General features: G+C 35.2%; 1 protein-coding gene and 1 long non-coding RNA gene across 37 annotated transcripts in view; one reads left to right on the forward strand and one right to left on the reverse strand.

The window, feature by feature from the left end:
- Nucleotides 1-22,126, forward strand: part of GPHN (gephyrin) — a 620,367-nt gene that overhangs the window by 587,463 nt on the left and 10,778 nt on the right. For all 36 annotated transcript variants that reach the window (XM_026008409.2, XM_026008412.2, XM_072761754.1 and 33 more), the window contains 3 exons: nt 9,892-9,965; nt 15,832-15,896; nt 20,021-20,124. In XM_026008409.2, coding sequence (XP_025864194.1) covers nt 9,892-9,965; nt 15,832-15,896; nt 20,021-20,124 — 243 coding nt within the window. The remainder of the gene's footprint in view (nt 1-9,891; nt 9,966-15,831; nt 15,897-20,020; nt 20,125-22,126) is intronic.
- On the reverse strand, nt 2,964-5,179 carry LOC140599384 (uncharacterized). Its single transcript, XR_012002208.1, has 4 exons — nt 5,113-5,179; nt 3,953-4,043; nt 3,825-3,854; nt 2,964-3,043 (listed from the first exon to the last, which is right to left on the reverse strand). It is a non-coding gene; the product is annotated as an uncharacterized lncRNA (long non-coding RNA).

Here is a 22,126-nt window from a genome sequence, read left to right on the forward strand (position 1 = left end):
ACATCCCATAAAGCACACAATTTATGAAATATTTATAGTGACATGTGACATACATAGATCTAACCCAGGGCATGCTGAGCACATCTCTTCTCAGATATGATGGCAATTCCCCTCACATGAAACTCTTATAATAGTAACATATCAAACAAACTTAATTATTTCTAACATCTCCTTTTGTAAGATGAAAGAAAAAATCTTTGTGATTTTTCTAGAGAGCCACTCAGAGATTTCAAAGATAGTTTTAGGTATAAAAGATATTCTGAAATTTTTACTTTTTACTAAATTTAGGTCTGATCTTTAGAAGGCAAAATCAAAAGAGTTGTCAAAAGAGAATTGAGTTCTCAATTAAGATAGGATCATGGGTACCTGAGAAACAGTACTGCTTACCTAATTTTTCAAAACAACAATAAAATATTTGGAAATAGGCACAGAAAGTAACATGATTGTAAATAATCTTAGCTCATTTGTAAATGATGAAACTTTGGTCTTTATTTTTTCCTTAAATAAAGGCAAAATAAACAGAAAGCACAAAAGGGAGATTACACAAAAAGAACAATTTTGAATTTCATGGGAAAAGTATTAATAAAGAAATAAGTTGACCAAATTTGAGTGAACTTACTAAAATTTTAATATGGTTCTCAACTTCATTTTTTTATTCTTTTTATTGGAGTTCGATTTGCCAACATATAGTATAACACCCAGTGCTTATCCCGTCAAGTGCCCCCCTCAGTGCCCGTCACCCAGTCACCCTGTCCCCCCACCCACCTCCCCTTCCACTCCCCTTGTTCATTTCCCAGAGTTAGGAGTCTCTCATGTTCTGTCACCCTCTCTGGTATTTCCCACTCATTTTCTCTCCTTTCTCCTATAATCCTTTTCACTATTTTTTATATTCCCCATATGAATGAAACCATATAATGTTTGTCCTCTGATTGACTTACTTCACTCAGCATAATACCCTCCAGTTCTATTCACATTGAAGCAAATGGTGAGTATTCGTCATCAGCTTACTTTTAGACACAGATATTATAAACCAAGGCAAATGAAAATCTCTTTCAAAGTTTTGTTCTTTATTATGTTATTTTATATTTTGGGTTTTTTGGGGGGTTTGGGGGGGGTTTTAAAAATATTTTATTTATTTATTAATGAGAGACACACAGAGAGGCAGAGACACAGGAAGAGGGAGAAGCAGGCTCCATGCGGGAAGCCTGATGCGAAACTTGATCCCAGGACTCCAGGATCACGCCCTGGGCCAAAGGCAGATGCCCAACCCTGAACCACCCAGGCATCCTTGTTATTTTATATTTTGAAACAAACTGCCACTTTACTTTAGCACAAAGAGTGGGCCCCAGACCACAAGGGCCCCTAAGACCCTGTAAGAAGGTCTACAATGTCAAAACTACTTTCATAATAGAACAAAGACTTTATTTGACATTTTTTATTCTCCTCCTTTCATGAACGTACCATGATTTTTTCTAGTGGATACATATTGTATGATATCTCATCAGACTCAATGCAGAAACAAATAAGAGGATCCAACTGACCTCTGTTAAGCCAAACATTAAAGAAATTTTCAAAATTATAAAAACAATGTATAAAAAATAGTTACTTATATTAACATAAAATTGCCTTGTCATTGCTATTTCCAAATGAAACAAACATTTTTTAGTTTTTAGTTTGTAATACAGTAAATATCTATTAGACATAACCCAAATAAACAAAAGCCCTGGGGATCCATATAAATTTTATTTTAAGAGCACGTAAAGACCAAATATTTTGAGGGCTAGACTTAAAAACAAAAATACTCCTTTTCCTTGAAAAAAAGAACAAAGTTACACTTCTCTGTCATTATTATTTCTAGCGTAATTGTAACACCCATATTTCATTATAATGTTTGAGAAAATAACTAATTTTTACTTCACGGTGAAAACTATAGATAATTGAAAAATTATATGTAAGCATTTGAGCAGATTACCAAAGTTCACAAACACATGAATATAAATTTGTACAGCCACATACATCCCTTTTGTACTTTCTTAATATAGTAAAGAGGAACAAACATATTAATTAACATGACCTAAAAGATATAGCCTCTGTCTAGCATATAAAAATAAGAAGTATATTAACTTTAGAACAAAAGTATGGATGGTCCTCAATTTAAAATGGTTCAACTTAATGAATTTTCAACTTTACAGTGGTGCAAAAGTGATATGCATTGGTAGAAACCATACTTCAGATTTTGAATTTTGATATTTTCCCAGGCTAGCAATATGTAGGGCAACACTCTCTCATGATTTGGAGCAGCTACAGTAAGCTGCAGCTCCCCGTCAGCTACAATCACAAGGGTAAACAGCTGATAAACTTACAACCTTCTATACCCATACCTGTTATTCACTTTCAGTATAGTATTCAATAAATTACATCATATATTCAGCACTTTGTTATAAAATAGGCTTTGCAGAAGTGTTTTGTAATGTAAATGTTTTGAACATGACTAAGGTAGGCTAGGCTAACCTATGATGTTGGGTGAGTTAGGTCACACATTTTCAACTTAGGATATTTTCAGTTCACAATGGGTTCAGGAGGTAACTCCATCATAAGTGAAGAAAGATCTATATATTAACTTAAAATTATGCTTAGTTATCAATGACCCAGTACTCTTACATAGAAATCATCTAGGTGTCTGATAATTATTCATTAATTAAATATCAGTTCAATAAGATTTTGTTACTTAAAGATCCTGAAAACTATTTTCAAGCTGGCATACCACAAACATAATTACGATTGAAATTTAAAGTTTGTCAGAAATGATTCAATTATATTGTACCCAATTTTACATTTTTAACATTCTTAAAATATTTTTTTAAGATTTTTTTTTACTTATTCATTCATAAAGGACAGAGAGAGAGAGGCAGAGACACAGGTAGAGGGAGAAGCAGGTTCCATGCAGGGAGCCCGACGCAGGACTCGATCACGGGTCTCCAGGTTCACGCCCTAGGCCAAAGGCAGACGCTCAACTGCTGAGCCACCCAGGCATCCCTACATTCTTAAAATATTGTATAGGAAAAGCACAAGCTTATTTAATGAATATGCCTATATAAGTGTAGGAAAAACAAAACCCAGCAAAATAAAAAGTATTTGCCTAATTATACTTCACACTGATAAATAAAAAGAACATGCTGGGCTTTCTTAATAACTAAAGCTAGTGTAATTTGCCAAAGATTTACCTTAACTTTGTGATCTTTGATTCTTAAAATTATAAGAATACCTTTTAATGTAGCTCATTGAAAATATAAGTTAAATTTCCTTATTATCTGGTAATTTTAGGAAGATTCTTCTTATATAATCCATTTATATAATCTTTTAAGAAGATTATTTTTATATAAGCACTTATTTAAGTCTATAAGAACAGAGCACCTTTAATTTAAAAGACAATTATTTTGATGTGTTTTTCTTCTTCCCCCTGGCAAAGCAAACTTTATTGTGGCCCTAAAATGGGGGCTCTTCTCTCCAGATCTGAAACTGGAGAGTCTGGGCTTAGGGGTTTTTGGATTGCCCTCTGCCAACACCTCCATCACATTCAGACTCAGATGAAGAGGGTTTGAGTAGGAGGATTATGATAGGATGGAGGCACCCTGAATCCAAAGTACACCCTGAGGAAGGTCCATTCTGCTTGGTGGTCTCATAGGCATATGATTTATGAATACTTTCCAGAAGTAGGAAAACATTTCACACTCACGAAATGAGATAAATGTCTTTCGGGATCACAGACACATAGATACTTCAACCACAGGTCACAAATAAACACAGAAACAAAAATAACTTACCAGTCTACAAATAAAGAGCTGTTTTCCTTCCTAGAGGTCACAAAGTTCTTGATTGGTTTAGGCTCAAAATGACAGTAAGACAAATAAACAAGAAAGATTAATAAGCCATGTTCTCTGTCTTCTCTTACCTGAGAATAGACTGCAATCATCCACTTATAGAAATCATCAGACTTTAAAACCAAATTCCCAACAATGGCTGCCACAATGGGGAATATCTTACTGGCCATGCACAGAAGAAAAATAGAATCAAAATCAATAAAGGGAACAAAATTACAGAAACCAAAAGTTAGCAGAGTTCCCATTTTATTGCTGCTGGTATTCACTCCAAGAACCTAAGAGAAGTCTGCCCAGGTGTAAGCTAACTATAAAGTGCACTTTTCTAGCAATCACGTTTACGTGGCTCCATAAGATAGATCAATGGGGCATCTCAGTGGAGCGTCCAGAACTAGGAACGTATAATTTTTTATAGATAAAATCATGAATTTCATATACATGTAAAATAAACACATGTCAGAGATTTTATTTAATTCATTAGTTAATGAAGTAACCAATAAGATGTTATAACTGGTTCAAAGAAGAACTCAAAAGAACACACACAGATAATCAGGAATACTGAGGTAAATTTGCTAATAGATGCAAAACTGCCTTAAATCCACAGGCAAATAATCAATTATATCTCCACAGACAGAATTAATTTGCATTTCTTTGAATACTAATCTTACTTACCATCAGTTTTCTACAGCTTATTTTTTTAAAGTTTTTAGTTTAATTCCAGTTAGTTAATGTACAGGATTATATTAGTTTTCGATGTATAGTATAATGATTCAACACTTCCATACATCACTCAGTACTCATTACCACAAGCATACTCCTTAACCCCCATCTCCTGTTTCACTCATCCTCCCACTCACCTCCCCTCTGGTAACCATCAGTTTGTTCTCTAGAGCCAAGAGTCTGTTTCTTGATGTCTCTCTCTCTTTTTCCCTTTGTTTGTTTTATTCCTCAAATTCCAAAATAAGTAAAATCATATGGTATTTGTCTTTTTCTGATGTACTTATTTTATTTATCATATACACTCTAGCTCCATCCATGTTGTTACAAATGGCAAGATTTCATTCTTTTTAATAGCTGAATAATATTCCATTTATATACCTCAATTTTTGTAAAATAGCTCAAAGATGATGAAACACACAAATAAACCAGAAGGTTGTGCTACACTGGACATCCAGTAATCTTTGTTAAGAACTTTAAAGTCTTTCACAATTTGTGTAATGTTGTTTGTTCTTACCTGAGTTGAGGAAGAACTCTTGTTTCTTCACCCATTGATTTTTCTTCTTTCTATCTGACTCTAGCTTTCAGAATATCAGACAGAGATCTTTGCTGCCTCTATAGGTAAACAAAAACAAGAACAGTGGTAATTCTCAGCCTTCATGGCTGTGTCTGGTACAAGCTTTCCACCTGTCACAAAAAAACATGAGCATTAATGTTCAAAAAGAATAAAAGTGGACATTTTTAACAACAGAGAGGGCTTTTTTTTTTCAAGAAAAATAAAATACTTTCATTCATTTAGCAAATGTAATGAACATATCTGCTTTCCAAACTCTGTGTCATAACCTTTAAGGCCCAGCAACTGTGGCCTCTGCCTGTCTCTCCAACCTCATGTTATGCCTTTTCCACTCATTCACTACCTTTCATTTTTTTCATGCATTCTTTACTGCTTTAGAAGCTTCAGTATGTACATCCCTCTGCGTGGAATTCTCATCTCCTCACACATCATATGCCTGAATTCTTCTCACCCTCACCACCTCTTTTAAAATGACCTTTCCTTATTCTCCACCCCACCCATTATTCTCTATTCTAGCACCTGCTTATTTCCTTCATAGCATATAACACACTTTATAATTATTTTATTTGTTGGTTTACTTACTTTTAGGCTGTCTTCATTGATAAAATTCAACAGAACATCTTTGTATCAGGGACCATGTCTATTCTTGCTCACCATTAAAATATCTGTAGCACATATGGAATTTGTGATATATAATAGGTTCAAAAATATTTGTTGAACTAAGAAATGAATGAATGGCATGTGCTATTCACTAGGGATTTGTCATACACACACAGACACACACACACACACACAAGGTTTGTGTAGTTCAGTAATGAAAACATAGCAGTTATCAGGGAATTGCAGTATAGCCTAGGTGTGTGATATCAGAAGGACATAGTATTATAAGGGCACATAAGGTCTGGAGAGTTCTGCTTCTACTATGATATAGTAGCTTATTTGGACCAACCCTTCCACCAAGAACAACTATAAAAGCGATATAAGGGCTCCCTGGGTGGCTCAGTGGTTTGGTGCCTGCCTTTGGCCCAGAGCATGATCCTGGAGTCCTGGGATCGAGTCCCATGTTGGGCTCCCTGCATGGAACCTGCGTCTCCCTCTGCCTGTGTTTCTGCCCCCGCCCCCCGTGTCTCTCATGAATAAATAAATAAAATCTTAAAAAAAAAAAGCTATATAAATTTTTAAAAAATATTTTAAGGAAGAAAAAAGAAAAAGCAGGTGTCTGAAGAGAAAAACCTAGACAACCAGGATTCAAGGCACCCAAGATCTCAGAGAAAAATGAACCACAGAGAAGTAACACTAGAATTCTTCACCATATTTTTCCTCAACACATTTGTTAATTCCTAAGCCAAGGGAATGGGAGGAGGTGTAATGATTCAAGAGACCAAAAAGCCAACCATAGTAGAGTAGCTACGAGGCTAAGAAAATAAACAATTTTTAGCAGTCTTTGGAGTTTGGAGCCTGCAGTGGAGAAAGATGCCTGGCAAATATCTCAGGCTCTTGGTTTAAACCCTTGAAGTGCTCAAGGAATAAAGACAAACTGGAAATATACCAGCCTTCACAAAGACTGAAATTGAGCATCAAATTATGTCAATCTCTGATTAGGTCAGGCAATCTTTTATTTACTTTAGGTAATTGCCAATGGAAATTAAATCCTTTCTGGAGAAATATATCATCATCTAGAACCTCTTTAATTTTTTTCACATTTAATGTTTGGGCTTCAGGTTTTAAAGTCACCAGACATGCCAAAGATAGGACAAAAATCACTAAAATTAAGAAAGAGAAACAAAATGAAACAACTCTAAAAGTGATACTGATGTTTATTTTGTCTCATGTGAAATTTTTAAAACAATAATTAATATTTTTAAGAAAAAATAAAGGACAAAATGAAGAATTTCACTGGAAAGCTAGAGTCTATTCATTATATTCAAAATTTTAGAAAAGGGATGGAAAATATGGAAAAGAACATAAAAGACATATGGGATATGGTAAAAGGTCTAACATGCATGTAATTGGAGTCCAGAAAAAAGGAAAGAGTGTGACAAGAAGCAATATTTAAGAGATATTGGTAGAGTTTTCCAAAACCAATGAAAGACATCAAGCCAGAAATTCAAGGAGGTCTGTTAATGTCAAGCAGGATAAATACAAAAAACAAAAAGCTCATACCTAGGTAACCATAGCAAAACTACTAGAAAACCAAGGACAAAGAGAAAGTCTTGCCAGAAGGATACATTACCTTCAAAGGACCAACAAGTAAAACTAACAAATGATCTAAACAGAAATGATGGAAGTCAGAAAACAATGGAATAGCATTTGTAAAGTGTTGAAAGAAAACAGCTGGTGTAAAACTGTATATACAGCAAAAAAAATTCCTTCAGAAATGAAGATAAAATAAAGACATTTTCAGCCAAATAAAAACAAAGCACAGTTGTGTACTAAAGGGAATTTTTTAGTCAGAAAGATTGTGGAGGTACGGAAATGCAGAAAGGACTAAGGAGCAAAAGAAAGTTAATATGTGGTTAAATGTAAATGAATGTTGATTGTATAAAATAATAGTGTCTTGTATGAAGTTAAAATGTTTATATATAAACATTGTATATTAAATTATACAGTATACATTGTATAGTATATAAAGAAATACATATAATAGTTGAATATGTATATACACACATATACACACATACTTAAAATGTATATAGAATATTTGGTACTTTATAGCACAAAAAGCAGAGAGGAATAAATGGAGTTAACATGTTTCAAGGTTCATGCATTGCCAGGGAAGTAATAAAAATATCAAATTATAGTGAACCATAGTAAGTCAAGAATGCATATTTTAACCTTTGAAATAACCACTAAAATAATAAAAGAATGCATAACTAACAAGCTAATAGAAGGGAAAGAAATTAAAATAACAAAAAAGTGATGAATTCAAAAGAAAGCACAAAAGAAGAAAAAATGAAATAAAAACAGAAGTAACAATAGAAAACAAATAGTAGGGTGATAGCTTTAAACCCAAATATGGCAGAATTTATATAAATGTAAATGGACTAAGGCCTCCAATTAACAATTGTCATTCTGGATTGTAAAAAAATTATAAATTGTATCATGGTAATAAAAGACCCACTTTATATAGAAAGACACAACAAATTGAAAATAAAAGAGTAGAAAAAAAGTTAAGATGAAAGCCAGCTAGTGTGGCTGTATTGCATCAGAGAAAATTAAGGTAAAAAAGGATTACAAGATATTAGGAGGGACATTTCATATATTTCAATGGATTGGTTCATCAGAAAAATACAGCAACTCTAAATTTGCATGTAATAATACAGCCTCAAAATAAAGATAAGAAATCTATCATCCAGCCTTGGGAATTAAGGGGAGGCTGAGGAAATGACTGAGATTGAAATAAGGGGTGGAGAGAAGGTAGAAAGAAAGAGTATTCCAGACAGAAGGAAGAACATTTTCAGAGACTGGGAGCAAGGAAGTCTTAGAAACTAAGTGATATAATCTTGCTGGAATGGAGAGAGGAAAAGAGAAAGAGGGATGAGAATGGAGAAAGAGAGAGAGATTGAAATTGAAAAAGAGGAATGGGGTTGGATGGGAAGAGAATTGCCGGATGAGAGTAATGATTGGTTAAAAGGGGGTTAGAAAATACAAGAATCATAGATACGATCTTAAAAAGATGAGGCTTTTTCCTGGAAAACGGGAAGTTTTGAAGTATTATATGTGACTTGATCAGATTTGTTTTTCAAGAGATGTTTCTTACTACTATGGGCGGAATGAATTCGAGGAGGGCAGGACTATTGGCAGAGACCTATTTCAGTAATCCAGATGAGATGATGTTCATTGAGGCTGTAGAAATAGAAGGGAACAGATGTTTAAAATAAAGTATCCTATGCTTGTAAAATATTTGAAATTTTAGTGGGTTACTAGACTTACTCTTAGATTAAAACAAGAAACTCAACAATAGACCTAGGAGTTAAGAAATTTTTAGGACTAGTTTTTTTTCTTTATGTCTACAAAACCAACTGCATGACAATGTTGTCTTTCTTTTCCAAAAGTCAAGTTTTGTCAAATCACTGTGGATTGGTTATAACTTTAGGTTGGTTGTTTTTCTTGGCAGCATATAAAATTGGAACAATTAAAGTCTCTTGACTATCTGTTTTAGAACTCCCTCCCTATTTTTTATTTTAGTTTACTTATTTAGATTTGGCAATGGGAAAATGTCCAAGTCTTTTCTCTGAGAATGGTACATTATTTTGAGTCAATTAAGGAGAATAACGTAGTACACATACATGTGGCTTTCCTGACCTAGTCCAACTTCTTAAGCTTCTTGTTTGTTAACATCCTTTCTCAAACACAAAATTCTGTATTAAAAGGGAAACAATAACCATCAAGTAATTATTTATATGATTTGGTTTATTATTTAACTACTTCTATTAGAATGTATCTTTTATGAAAAAAGGGACATTATGTGTTTTGTTCAAGCCTATATCCTCCTGTACAAAGATTAGTGTTCAACATATATTAGGTACTCAATAAATATTTATTAAAGAATAAGTGAATGACCAGAATGAAGAAATGGAGGAATTTGTCTTAAGTAAATCAACTTCACTAAAATGTTTCTTTTCATTTCAATCTTACAAATTAATTTTATTTTCATATAAAGTTTTGAAAGTCTAACATTAGAATGTTTGAAAATAAAGTGATTGTTTTTCATATTTGCAGGACTATCTCAAGCAGGTGCTGGACATTGATCTTCATGCTCAGATCCATTTTGGCAGGGTTTTTATGAAACCAGGGTATGAAAATAACCTTATTATTTTATATATGGGGTTGGTTTGGCTTACTTTGACTAACAAGTTTTAAATGCTTTCTTTTTACATTTTCTGGTATGAATTATTTACTCTAATAAAAGAAATATTATAATAATAGAATTCCTTGCACAAATGTACCTCCTGTCTGAAATGGGAATTCATCTTCCTTATGAATCTCTGGCTTTGTTATAAACAAAGCAAAGCAACTTTCCAGACCTTTTCTTTCTTTAGTTCCATGTCTGGTTCCTTCTTTCTCTTTTTTCTCTTTGTATACTGCTTCTTTCTCTCCTTTTAAAAACATTTTAGTATCAAAATTCTCAAAATGCACAAAAGTAGGGTGTACAATGAAACCTTCCTGTACCTATCACCTGACTTCAGGAACTATCACCATTTTTCCATAACTGTTTTATCAATCCCCTCCTTCATATTTTTTAAGAGATGGGGGGGGGTTGATTGGTTTTTTTGGTTTTGGATTGTTTCAAAGCAAATTCTACAATGTCATTTTTATATACATCTCAAATAATACTAAAATAACAGCAGCATTCTCTTGTGTAATCACAATGGTATTTCTCACCTAACAAATAAGAATATCTTAATATCATCTGATACCCTGATCATATTTAAAATTCTCCCAAATATCAAGAGAAAGAATACATTCTTACATGTTTTATTTAAATTATAATTCAAGTCAGGCCTACTCACTGTATTTATTTTAAAATCTTTATTAAATAATAACATTATTATTTAATAATAATGCCTCCTTTTTTTTATCATGCCGTTGACCTGCTGAAGACACTGAATCATTTGTTCTAATGAATAGATTTAGCTGATCGCTTCTTTATGTTGGTGGTTAACTTGTTCCTCTCTTTTCCAGTATATTCTACAGACTGGAAGTTAGATCTAAAAGCTTGATTACAGGGATCCCTGGGTGGCGCAGCGGTTTAGCACCTGCCTTTGGCCCAGGGCGCGATCCTGGAGACCCGGGATCAAATCCCACGTCAGGCTCCCGGTGCATGGATCCTGCTTCTCCCTCTGCCTATGTCTCTGCCTCTCTCTCTCTCTCTCTCTCTGTGACTATCATAAATAAATAAAAATTTTAAAAAAATAAAAAATAAAAGCTTGATTACATTCAGATTCAATTATTTTTTCCTTTTCAAAAATACTTCATAAGTAGTGTTTCATAATATTTCTTATTATGTCCCAAGAAAAAGAAAAATAACTACATTCTGAGATCTGGCATATCTCTTTCAAAGGCTGATGGAGCTTCTATAATCAGTTGTAAATGCTCAAAGCATGCCAAACATTGGTGTTGAAATATGTGTAGCCATGTCTTTAACTGATAGTTTGCCTGTTCAAACCCCTGGTACTATATAAACCTTTCATTCACTACTCAAAGGACTTACTGTGTAGGTGAGCATTCTAATTCTGACACACCTCCATGCCATCAGGGACAATTTAGTAAATAATGCCTTAGTTCAGAACTATACTCTGATGAGTGCTCACGTGAACCCTGAGAGAGAGTAGAGATGGGACTTAACAGTTGTTATGAATGAGCTATGGGAACCATCAGTAAATTCCAGAAACCTTTTTTAAATGTCAAGCCAGTCTTCCTAATCTCCCAGATTTATTGGGTACCTCTCATCAGGTCTAAGGCAAAGATCAGGCTTCACTGCCATGATTTTGCCATTTAAATATGAAGTGAAGATTAACCCTAGTCTTCTCCACAATTTGATAGAATTTAGAATTCTTATTTTTAATTAAATAATCACTTAAAATATTAATTAATTAATTAATTAATTAATTGAGAGAGAGAGAGCACAAGCAGGGAAATGGGCAGAGGGAGAAGGAGAAGCAAAGTACCCACTGAGCAAGAGCCCGAGTCAGGTTCAATCCCAGCACCCTGGGATCATGACCTGAGCCAAATCAAGACTTGGATACTTAAATGACTGAACCACCCAGGCACTCTTAGAATTTAGAATTCTTGGGGTCCCTGTGTGGCTCAGCAGTTTAGTGCCTGCCTTCGGCCCAGGGCATGATCCTGGAGTTCCAGGATCGAGTCCCACATCAGGCTCTCTGCATGAAGCCTGCTTCTCCCTCTGCCTTTGTCTCTGCCTCTCTCTCTCTCTCTCTCTCTCTCTCTCTCTGTGTGTGTGTGTGTATGTGTGTCTCATGAATAAATAAATAAATAAAATATTTTTTTAAATAAAGGAATTTAGAATTCTTTACATTATATTTCTGTAGTCGCCCCAATATTGCTACTGCTTCCAAGCCCTTTTATTATTGAAACTGTTGGATTTGGATCATTCTCATTAAGAAATATTTTGTCATAAAGCACCTGGGTAGCTCAGACAGTTAAGCATTTGACTCTTTATTTTAGCTCAGGTAGTGATCACAGGGTCTTGGGATCAAGCCCCACATTAGGCCCCACACTCAGTGGGGAGTCTGCTTGAAATTCTCTCTCTGCCCCTACTACTGCTCTCTTTTTCTCTCTCTCTCTCTTTCTCTCTCTCTCTCTCAAATAAATCTTTTTCTAAAAAAAGAGTATTTTGTTTTAAACAAATGTTATTATGCTATGAGTGCACAGGCTTTTTTTCTGTCCCTATGGGCAGTACTAATTTGATTAGAATACAGAGGACATCCCAAAAGCATGTCAGTGTGCTTCTCACTAACCTCAAAAATTCAATCAACTATTCTTTTTGCAGTGAAAAAGAAGCCAATACTAGTTGCCCTCATCTCTAGAGGAGAATAATTGTGTGGGTTTTTTTTAAAGATTAATTTATTTATTCTAGAGAGGGGCAGGAGGAGCAGAGGGAAAGACAGAATTAGAGGAGAATTATTTATAATATCTATTATTTAAATTACTCAGCACCTGTGATATATAATTTTGGTCTATTTTTATTTTCAGTTTATTTTTTACCTCTTCTTAAGACTCTCATCAGTTCCTAATGTTCATTCTCCTCCCTTAAAGTCATAACACTGTGTGACCTCAGTCATTGTATAAATGCTATTACATTCTAATCCCAAGAGGAGAACTGAACAATAAGTGTTGATCCAAGGAAATGGCTTTCCAGAACTTAAACAAAAGCTTCATAGTCTAGCAATAAGACATTCATGATAATAATGCATGATAAAATGTGTTGTTGTGATGGAGTCTTTTTTAAATGAGTACCTTTAGAGAAATCACAGAACCTATCTGCAAGAGGCAAAAGATTATTTAAAAATTGGCTTTAAATATAGTAGAAGGAAAGTATTACGCATTCCCTCCTCATTCTTATTATGTGTGTTAGTTTGCTTTAGTAAAACGGTTTAGAAGTTTAAATGGGCTTCCTTTACTTGGCCAGAATTTATACGTGTCTAAAGATAAGAAAAATTTAAAGTAATTACTCCTTAATAGTAGAACAAAAAAAAGTATAAAAAGCTCAAGAACAATTTAGCTTTGCTCTTCCCACATACAGTGCATTAAGAACATAATTAACCTCTTTTATTTTAAATAGAGATACTAAAAAAAAAAAGACATTTGGAGTTTGATAGTCAAGACTACTACCAATCACAATTTTTATGGGTCATCTACAGTGAACATAGATGTCATCGAGAGTGTATCTTGGAAATGATTTTCATCACGTAGTAACAGTCATTGCCAAATGACCAACTCATAAATTGATATGATAATCTAATCTAGTTTTTCTAAAATACATCAAAGAGTCAAGCAGTAAGCAAAAAGAGCCTTAGAGTAGCCAAAAATAGATGTTACAAAGTAGAGATACAACACTTCACAGCAGACCCACAAAGAGCCTTATCAAATTATGAATCATGAAGTTAGAGAAATCTTGGTTCAAATCTTTGTTTCCCCACTTAGTAGCTAAGAGATTTGGATGAAATCTCTTAATCTGAGCCTCAGTTTCTTCATCTATAAAATAAGATGATAATTGTCACTTTATGGGGTTGTTGTGAGAGTTAAATGAAATAATGGATATAATGCATAGATGTTTCTTTAAAAATAGTAACTTCTATTATTATCATTCTGACAATATAACTATTGCTATTACTCTGTGGTTCCCAAACCTAAAGCCAGCTTTTTTATATTTTTTAAGAGAGGGAGTAGGGGAAGGGGCAGACAGGGAGAGAGAGAGAGAGGGCAGTGGAGGGACAGAGGGAGAAGGAGAGAATCTTAAGCAGGCTCCATGGCCAGCACATAGCCCAATAAGGGGCTCAACTTCACAACCTAGAGATTATGACCTGAGCTGAAATCAAGAGTCAGCTGCTTAACTGACTGAGCCACCCAGGTGCCCTGTAAAGCCAACTGGTTGATGATAGGGTAAAAAATTTAATTTCTTTTTAGCCAGATGGTGGGGCCTACGATTAAGAGGAGACACAGAAAAAAAAACTAGGGGTGGGGGAAGAAACAGGAACTGCAGTGTGTGGTATGGAGTTATGGATTAAAACAATACATAATAAAAAAAAAATAAAATAAAATAAAAAATAAAACAATACATAATATACCCTGTGACCCAACATCATTGTAGTATGGCAGAGTAGAATAAGTTAATAATGATGGGGGTGCCTGGGTGGCTCAGTCACATAAGTATCCGACTCTTGATTTTGGCTCAGGTCATGATCTCAGGGTTATGAGATCACACCCCACTTCAGGCTTATGTGCTAGGTGTAGAGCCTACTTAAGAGTCTCTCTCTCCCTCTCCCTTTATCCCTCCCCTGCCCCCCCCCCCAAAAAAGAAAACACTTAGTGATGGTTTTGAATCATCAAAAAAATGTTAACATTCATCATACTATTGCAAAAGGTAATGAGTAGTCCATTTTTGAAAGACCAAGCTGCAAAAATAATAAAATAAAAACAATATAGGTACTTGAAAATTTTTCAACTACGTGGAAATTTTAGCATTCCCTAAAGATTCTGTAATGCTCAAGTTTCATTAACATAATGAAGTTTTTAGCTGGAAGTTCATATAAAATGAAGTCAATCAGAAAAAAATCACTATTCTTGACAGCCTGCCGACTCCATGCCACTCAGTCAGCCCTTCCTACACCCCTCCCCCATGGTAAGGATTCATGTTAGACTCTTGAGGAAGTATTATTTGAATATATATATGTATATGTGTATATATATATGTATATATATATATGTATATATATATAAAATGATAGTTACAGAGAGAGAGAGAGAGAGGCAGAGACACAGGCAGAGGGAGAAGCAGGCTCCATGCACCGGGAGCCCAACGTGGGATTCGATCCCGGGTCTCCAGGATCGCGCCCTGGGCCAAAGGCAGGCACCAAACCGCTGCACCACCCAGGGATCCCTGAAAATATTTTTAATTACTGTTGCTTTAATTTTGTTCTAGTCATGGTATTTTATTTATTTTGACATTTCAAAAAAATTGCCTTCATACGAGGCCAGTTTTTATGTTTGTTGCTGAGTATAGTTTTAAAGAGTTGAGGAATACTCATCTTAAACAACAGGCATTTATCTGATAGACATGTATTACCAGATAGTCTTCTGATAGTAAGAATGATTGTTGTAAATCTCCAGCAAAAATAATACAGAGGTGGAGAAACTCCAAGATTTGAGGTATACTTCTCTGGTGCTAGCAAGAAGGGGGGGAAAGTAAGCTGCAGACAACCAGGAAGCTTGGTTACTTGAAAACAGAAAATATTAAAAACCAATTAATTTAAATGTTCTTGAAACACTTCATGGTATAAAGGCTTAAAAGAATCAACAAAAAAATATTTGTATATGATAAATATTCTATGTGAAGAGCCACATAGCAAGAAAACTGGAGTACTTAATCTACTCATATGACTTAGCAATCACTAACAAATACCCTTTTTTGTTCTCTAGCCTGCCAACAACATTTGCAACTTTGGATATTGACGGTGTAAGAAAAATAATCTTTGCACTACCAGGTAAGAATAATTGAAATTGTTTCTTCTGCTTTTTCTGGAAAAATGTGATCAAAATTTTTTTGAATCCCTATCAAAGCTCTTGACTTGGAATATGAAAGATGTGGGCTCAAGACCCAACTTTACTTACCAAATGACCTTGGACAATTCATTTAACTTCTTTGAAGCCATTTCTTCATCTGTAAAATGAGGCTAAAATCTGCTTTGTAGGATTGGTATAAATGTCAAATTAGATAGTATCTTTCAAAGCATATTCCAAATGCTAAGATAATAATTGAGTGTTAGCTGTCACTAGATCTTTCTGGGGTACCTACATTTCCTTATAGAAAATTGGTCCAAGTTAGCAGTCTAATCATCTCCCATACTAGAAGTATTGTGTTCAAAGGTCCAAAGGGCCTTAAATAAACCATGCAAGAAAATGCTAGAACAAAAAAATACAAAGCTGCCTTTGGTCTTGCCAAATTTGAACTGAGATCAGGGGGTAGGAAGCAACACAGATGGAGGGACTACTAGTGCTGGTGCTTCTCAGTCAAATCCCAGCAGCATCAGTCTGACCACATCACTGTCCCTACCCTTGTTCCCATGTGAGCAGAAACCCATATGTTCAGATTGTAGAAAAAGCAAAGTGGTTCCATTTATAAAGACTTTCAATTTCAATTTTTTAAAATTGATTTTTGGCTTGCAGTTAAAGCCATACTTTTAAAGTCATTACCAATCTTGATAAATTTTAAAACAGTTTAAAAATTTTGTGTATCTACTTGCTCTTTTTTTAGCTTTTAAAATTATCCTCTATCTTTAGCAGTGTCCCATACTCTATTTCTTGGCACAGATTCCTTCAGAAAATAACCTGCTTATTCCTTTCAGATCCATAAATTGGGTGGCTTTAGGATATTTATCTGCTTTTTATATTAAATAAATCTCAAAATAGAGTGTAAGGAAAGGAAGACAGGCAGAAATTTTTCAAAAGCATTTTTAAAGTTCCTATCTATAAGCATAAAAGAGATTAGATTTCAGTCCTGTAGGAAATTTTAAGAGAGAAGACATGTTAGTAAAGTAGTCCTCAAAATATCTTTAGTATAGAACTCCTTAGGGCCTTTTTTAGGGTCTTTTGTGTGTGTGTGTATATATATATATATATATATATACATACACACACTTATATACTCTGAAAAAAAAAAATGTGATCCTCTTCCTGGCTTCATTTGCCTAGAAAAGACTGTTTGCTTTGTCTTCAGAAGGTATAACTTGACCTATAGACAAAGAATGTTATAGTGGGAGCCCATAAATAACTATTTTCAAATTGCTCCTTTTCACTTGAAATTTTCTCTCCCCAGCCTGAATGAACCAAAAGAGGGCAGCAACAACCCAGATGTTCAGATTGTGGAACCAGTAAAGTCGTTTCCTTTTAGAAGGATTTTAAAATTCATGATTGTATTTCTGCTTTCCTGAAGGGCATATATTTAAAGCTATTGCTAATCTTGATAACTTTTAAAGCAGTTTAAAAGATCTATGTACCTACTTGCAATTTTTTTAACTTTTAAAATTACTAAAATAACACGTTTTCTCTAAAAACAGAAAATACAGGTAAACATTAGGAAATGTCATCCATATTCCCTTCCCCCCCACACAAAATAACCACTATTTGCAATTGTTTGCAATCCATTTTTAATAGAGTAATTTTATAATGCAGTAGCATTGCAGGAATAGTATAATCATTGCTGAACAATAGCTGCTTTTTTTTTTTTTGCTTTTCCAGAAAAATTGTCATCTATGTATTTTGAGACAAGTGAAAAGCAGTTAATTCTCATTAAGAGTCTGCTGTGCTGTTGGACAACTTATTTTTCTATTGAAATCATTAGTATTACTCATCACTTTTTACAACTTAAGAAAATCTATTCTGAACTACTTTTGTAGAAGAAAATTATAAAGGTATGGTTTTAGCTAATAATAAGCTAAACTAGCTACTGCCTTTTGCATTGATGATGCAATTGGCAGCACATAGCAAAGCCAAGGGAACCTAAAAACTTACTGGTTCATCCCCCACCCCCAGTGTATACATACATGCTCAATAGCACTGTATAAAAGTGTTACTATTGGGCAGCCCTGGTGGCTCAGCGGTTTAGCGCCACCTTTGACCCAGGGCATGATCCTGGAGACCTGGGATCGAGTCCCACGTCGGGCTCCCTGCATGGAGCCTGCTTCTCCTTCTGCCTGTGTCTCTGCCTCTCTCTGTGTGTTTCTCATAAATAAATAATTTTTTAAAGTATTAGTATTAATAAAATTGGACTTTTAGACCCAGGAGGGATATTGAGAATCATATAGTCCAAACCTTTCATTTTGTGGAAGAGTAAAATTAGATTCAAAAAGGTTTAGGGGATCCCTGGGTGGCTCAGCCGTTTAGCGCCTGCCTTTGGCCCAGGGCGTGATCCTGGAGTCCTGGGATCCAGTCCCACATCGGGCTCCCTGCATGGAGCCTGCTTCTCCCTCTGCCTGTGTCTTTGCCTGCCTCTCTCTCTCTCTCTCTCTCTCTCTCTCTCTCCCTTTCTGTGTCTCTCATGAATAAACAAATAAAATCCTTAAAAAAAAAAAAAAAAGATTGGAACTTACCCTGAACAACAGGGTTGTTCAGTTTGTTTAGTTAACAATACCACACAAGAAACTAAATCTGTGATTCTCAGAGCACTCATTTTTTTTTCATAGCCCACCTTTCCTTCCTTCAAAGTGCGTGATACACCAAGATTTCTTCTTGAAAAGTACAACTGAATTCCTTAAACTTTTCTTATAACTTTATTTTTCTAGGTTTACTTATTTATTTGAGAGAGAGAAAGAGTGGGGGGTGGGGAGGAACAAGGAAGGGGTGAGGGAGAAAGAGTCTGAAGCAGACTCCAAGCTGAGCATGTAGCCAGACATGAGGCTCAGTCCCATAACCCCAAAATCATGACCTGAGCCAAAAGGAAGAGTTAGGCACTTAACCAGCTGTGCCACCTAGGCACCCCAACTTTTCTTAGAACTTTAAGAGACCTTCGTATTTCTGTAAGTCTGCTCAGACTGCCATCATAGGATATCACAGACTGAATGGCTTAAACAACAGAAATTTATTTTTACACAGTTCTGGAGACCGGAAGTCTAAGACTAAGATGCCAGCAAGGTTGGCTTCTGTTGAGTCTTTCTTCCTGGCTTGCAGATGGCCACCTTCTCACTGTGTCTTCACATGGCTTTTTTTTTCTGTGTACATGCACTCTGAGTGTTTCTCCCTCTTTTTATATAGACACTAGTCTCATTGGACTGGGACCTCACCCTATGACCTCAATTAACTTTGATTACCTCTTTAGAGGCCCTAGTATCTACAAATACAGTCATATTGGGTGCTAAGACTTCAACATAATGAATTTGTAAGGGACACAATTCAGTCCATAGTTCTTTGCATCTTCAATCATTTAGGTTTTGTTGTTGTTGTTGTTTTTAAGATTTTATTTATTTATTTATTTATTTATTTATTTATTTATTTGAGACAGAGAGAGAGAGAGAGAGCAAGACTGGTGGGGAGGGGCAGAGGGAAAGGAAGAAGGAGACTTCCCGCTGAGCAGGGAGCCAGACATGGGGCTCCTTAACAGGACCCCAGGATCATGACCTGAGCCAAAGGCAGACACTTAACCAACTAAGCCACCCAGGCTCCTGTATTTTTTTTTTTAATGTAAAGAAATTTCTGGGTAGAAGGGGGATTATGGATACATTTCTTTATGCTTAGCCATTTTCTAAATGTTTTTGTACTGAGCATGTATTACTGTGGCATTTTTAAACATCTTAAAAATAGCAAGTAGAATCTGCTTTAAAATTTATCAAGATTGGTAATGGCATTCAATGTATAGTTCTCAGGAAAGTGGAAATAAATGGTGTGAACAGTTCTGGGAATCAGAAGTTTCTGTATTTCTGGTAGACCCAGTGTTTACACCATAACTCTGTGGCATTTGGTTGATTGTAGCTCTATTCTGGAATCCTTTGGGATTTAGAAGAGGAAGACTAGTGGTTAGTCACTTCACTCTATCATGCCTGAAGGTATAGACAGTCATAATTATTTGGCAGATTTTTACATGTATACTATAAATAACTGCTTGGTTGACTTTCAGGGAATCCTGTGTCAGCCGTGGTTACCTGCAATCTCTTTGTTGTGCCTGCACTGAGAAAGATGCAGGGCATCTTGGATCCTCGGCCAACCATCATCAAAGCCAGGGTAATGTTATCTAAATGACCAGGAACCAAAACTGAAGCCTAATAACAATTAAGGATATGATTTCCCAACTGCCCAAAACAAACATCTAAAATTGTATATTAGGTTTGAGGGAAAATGTGGTTTTATTCTCCCCTTCATGATAGAAAATGGAGGGGAAAGGGTCCCTTTTATTCCCAGCCCACATTATTCCATGACTTCTAAAGTAAATCATTTTCTCTGGCCAGAACCCATATGAAAGTGGATATGTAATGATAAAATGGTAAATAGAGGGTGGGACTACCCTAAAATTTAACCTATATGGAAGGAGAAACAAGAATTCCCTTTGTTTTGTGCAAACTCACACAAGACAGCAATATATCTGCTCACTTTTTCTGGGACCTCACTGATAAATTTTAAACAGTTCAGAAAAAGACAAAGGATGAGAAGACTAGGGAATCAGAAGGAAAGGGTGACCACATTCTGTGGAAAAAGACAAATAGAGCTAAGGATAATAAAATAATAAATATATTTTATTTATTTATTTAATTTATTTAAATAAATATATTTAAAAATAATAAGCTTATAGTAAAAGTCACTTAGAAATGAGAATTCCCTTCTCCACCAACACTATTATTCAATTGATTATGTAATAAAATAAGCTTATAGTAAAAGTTACTTAGAAATGAGAATTCCCTTCTCCACCATCACTACTATTCAATCGATTATGTAACACACTTTCTGTATAACTAATCAACAATTTTCTTGGCAATATAACCTACAGTATCAAACCATTGCTTTTTTAAAAAAAAAAAGTTTGAGATACAACTGATACATAAAAATTTGCACTTATTTAATGTGAACATTCTGATGAAATTGGATATATGCATATGCCCACATCATCATCACAGTCAAAGTACTAAATATATCCAATACCTCCATAAATTTCCCTGTGTTCTTTCATGGTTTTGTTTGTTTTTTATGTATTTGATTTGTAGTACAAACATTTAACCTGGGAACTGTCCTCTTAAAGTATTTTAAATGTGGAGCACTATGTTGTCAATTATAGGTACTATGTTGCAGAATGGATCTCTAAAACTCATTCACCTTCCATAAGAGAAAATGTATACCCATTGACAGCGACTCCTCATTCCCTCTCCCCTCAGCCTCTGACAGTCACCATTCTATATTCTGTGTTTCTGTGACTATTTTAGATACCTCATGTAAGTAGAATCATGCTGTATTTATCCTTCTGTGACTGGTTTATTTCACTTAGCATAATGTACTCTAGGTTTATCCATGTTGCCACAAAGGGTAGGATATCTTTCTTTTTTAAAGCTGAATAGGGTGGGATCCCTGGGTGGCGCAGCGGTTTAGCACCTGCCTTTGGCCCAGGCCGCGATCCTGGAGACCCGGGATCAAATCCCACGTCGGGCTCCCGGTGCATGGAGCCTGCTTCTCCCTCTGCCTATGTCTCTGCCTCTCTCTCTCTCTCTCTCTGTGACTATCATAAATAAATTAAAAAAAATTAAAAAAAAAAAAAAGCTGAATAGAGATCCCTGGGTGGCTCAGTGGTTTAGCCCCTGCCTTAGGCCCAGGGCAAGATCCTGGAGTCCCGGGATCGAGTCCCACATCGGACTCCCTGCATGGAGCCTGCTTCTCCCTCTGCCTGTGTCTCTGCCTCTCTCTCTCTGTGTCTCTCACGAATAAATGAAATCTTTAAAAAAGTAAATAATAAATAAATAAATAAATAAATAAATAAATCTGAATAATATTCCTTTGTATGAATATAGCACATTCTCCTCCATTCATCTGTCAATGAACATTTGAGTTGTTTACATATCTTGGCTCTCGTGAATAATGGTACACTAAACATGGGGTACAGATATCTCTTTCAGATCCTGATTTCAGTTCTCTAGGATATATACCCAGAAGTAGAATTGCTCAACCATATGTTTTCTTTTTAATTTGAGGGGAAACCTTATACTGTTTCCGCTAAGCATTAGTGGCTGAACTGTTCTAAATT

This window comes from Vulpes vulpes, chromosome 6, assembly GCF_048418805.1.
Source record: "Vulpes vulpes isolate BD-2025 chromosome 6, VulVul3, whole genome shotgun sequence".
Classification (NCBI taxonomy): Eukaryota; Metazoa; Chordata; class Mammalia; order Carnivora; family Canidae; genus Vulpes; species Vulpes vulpes.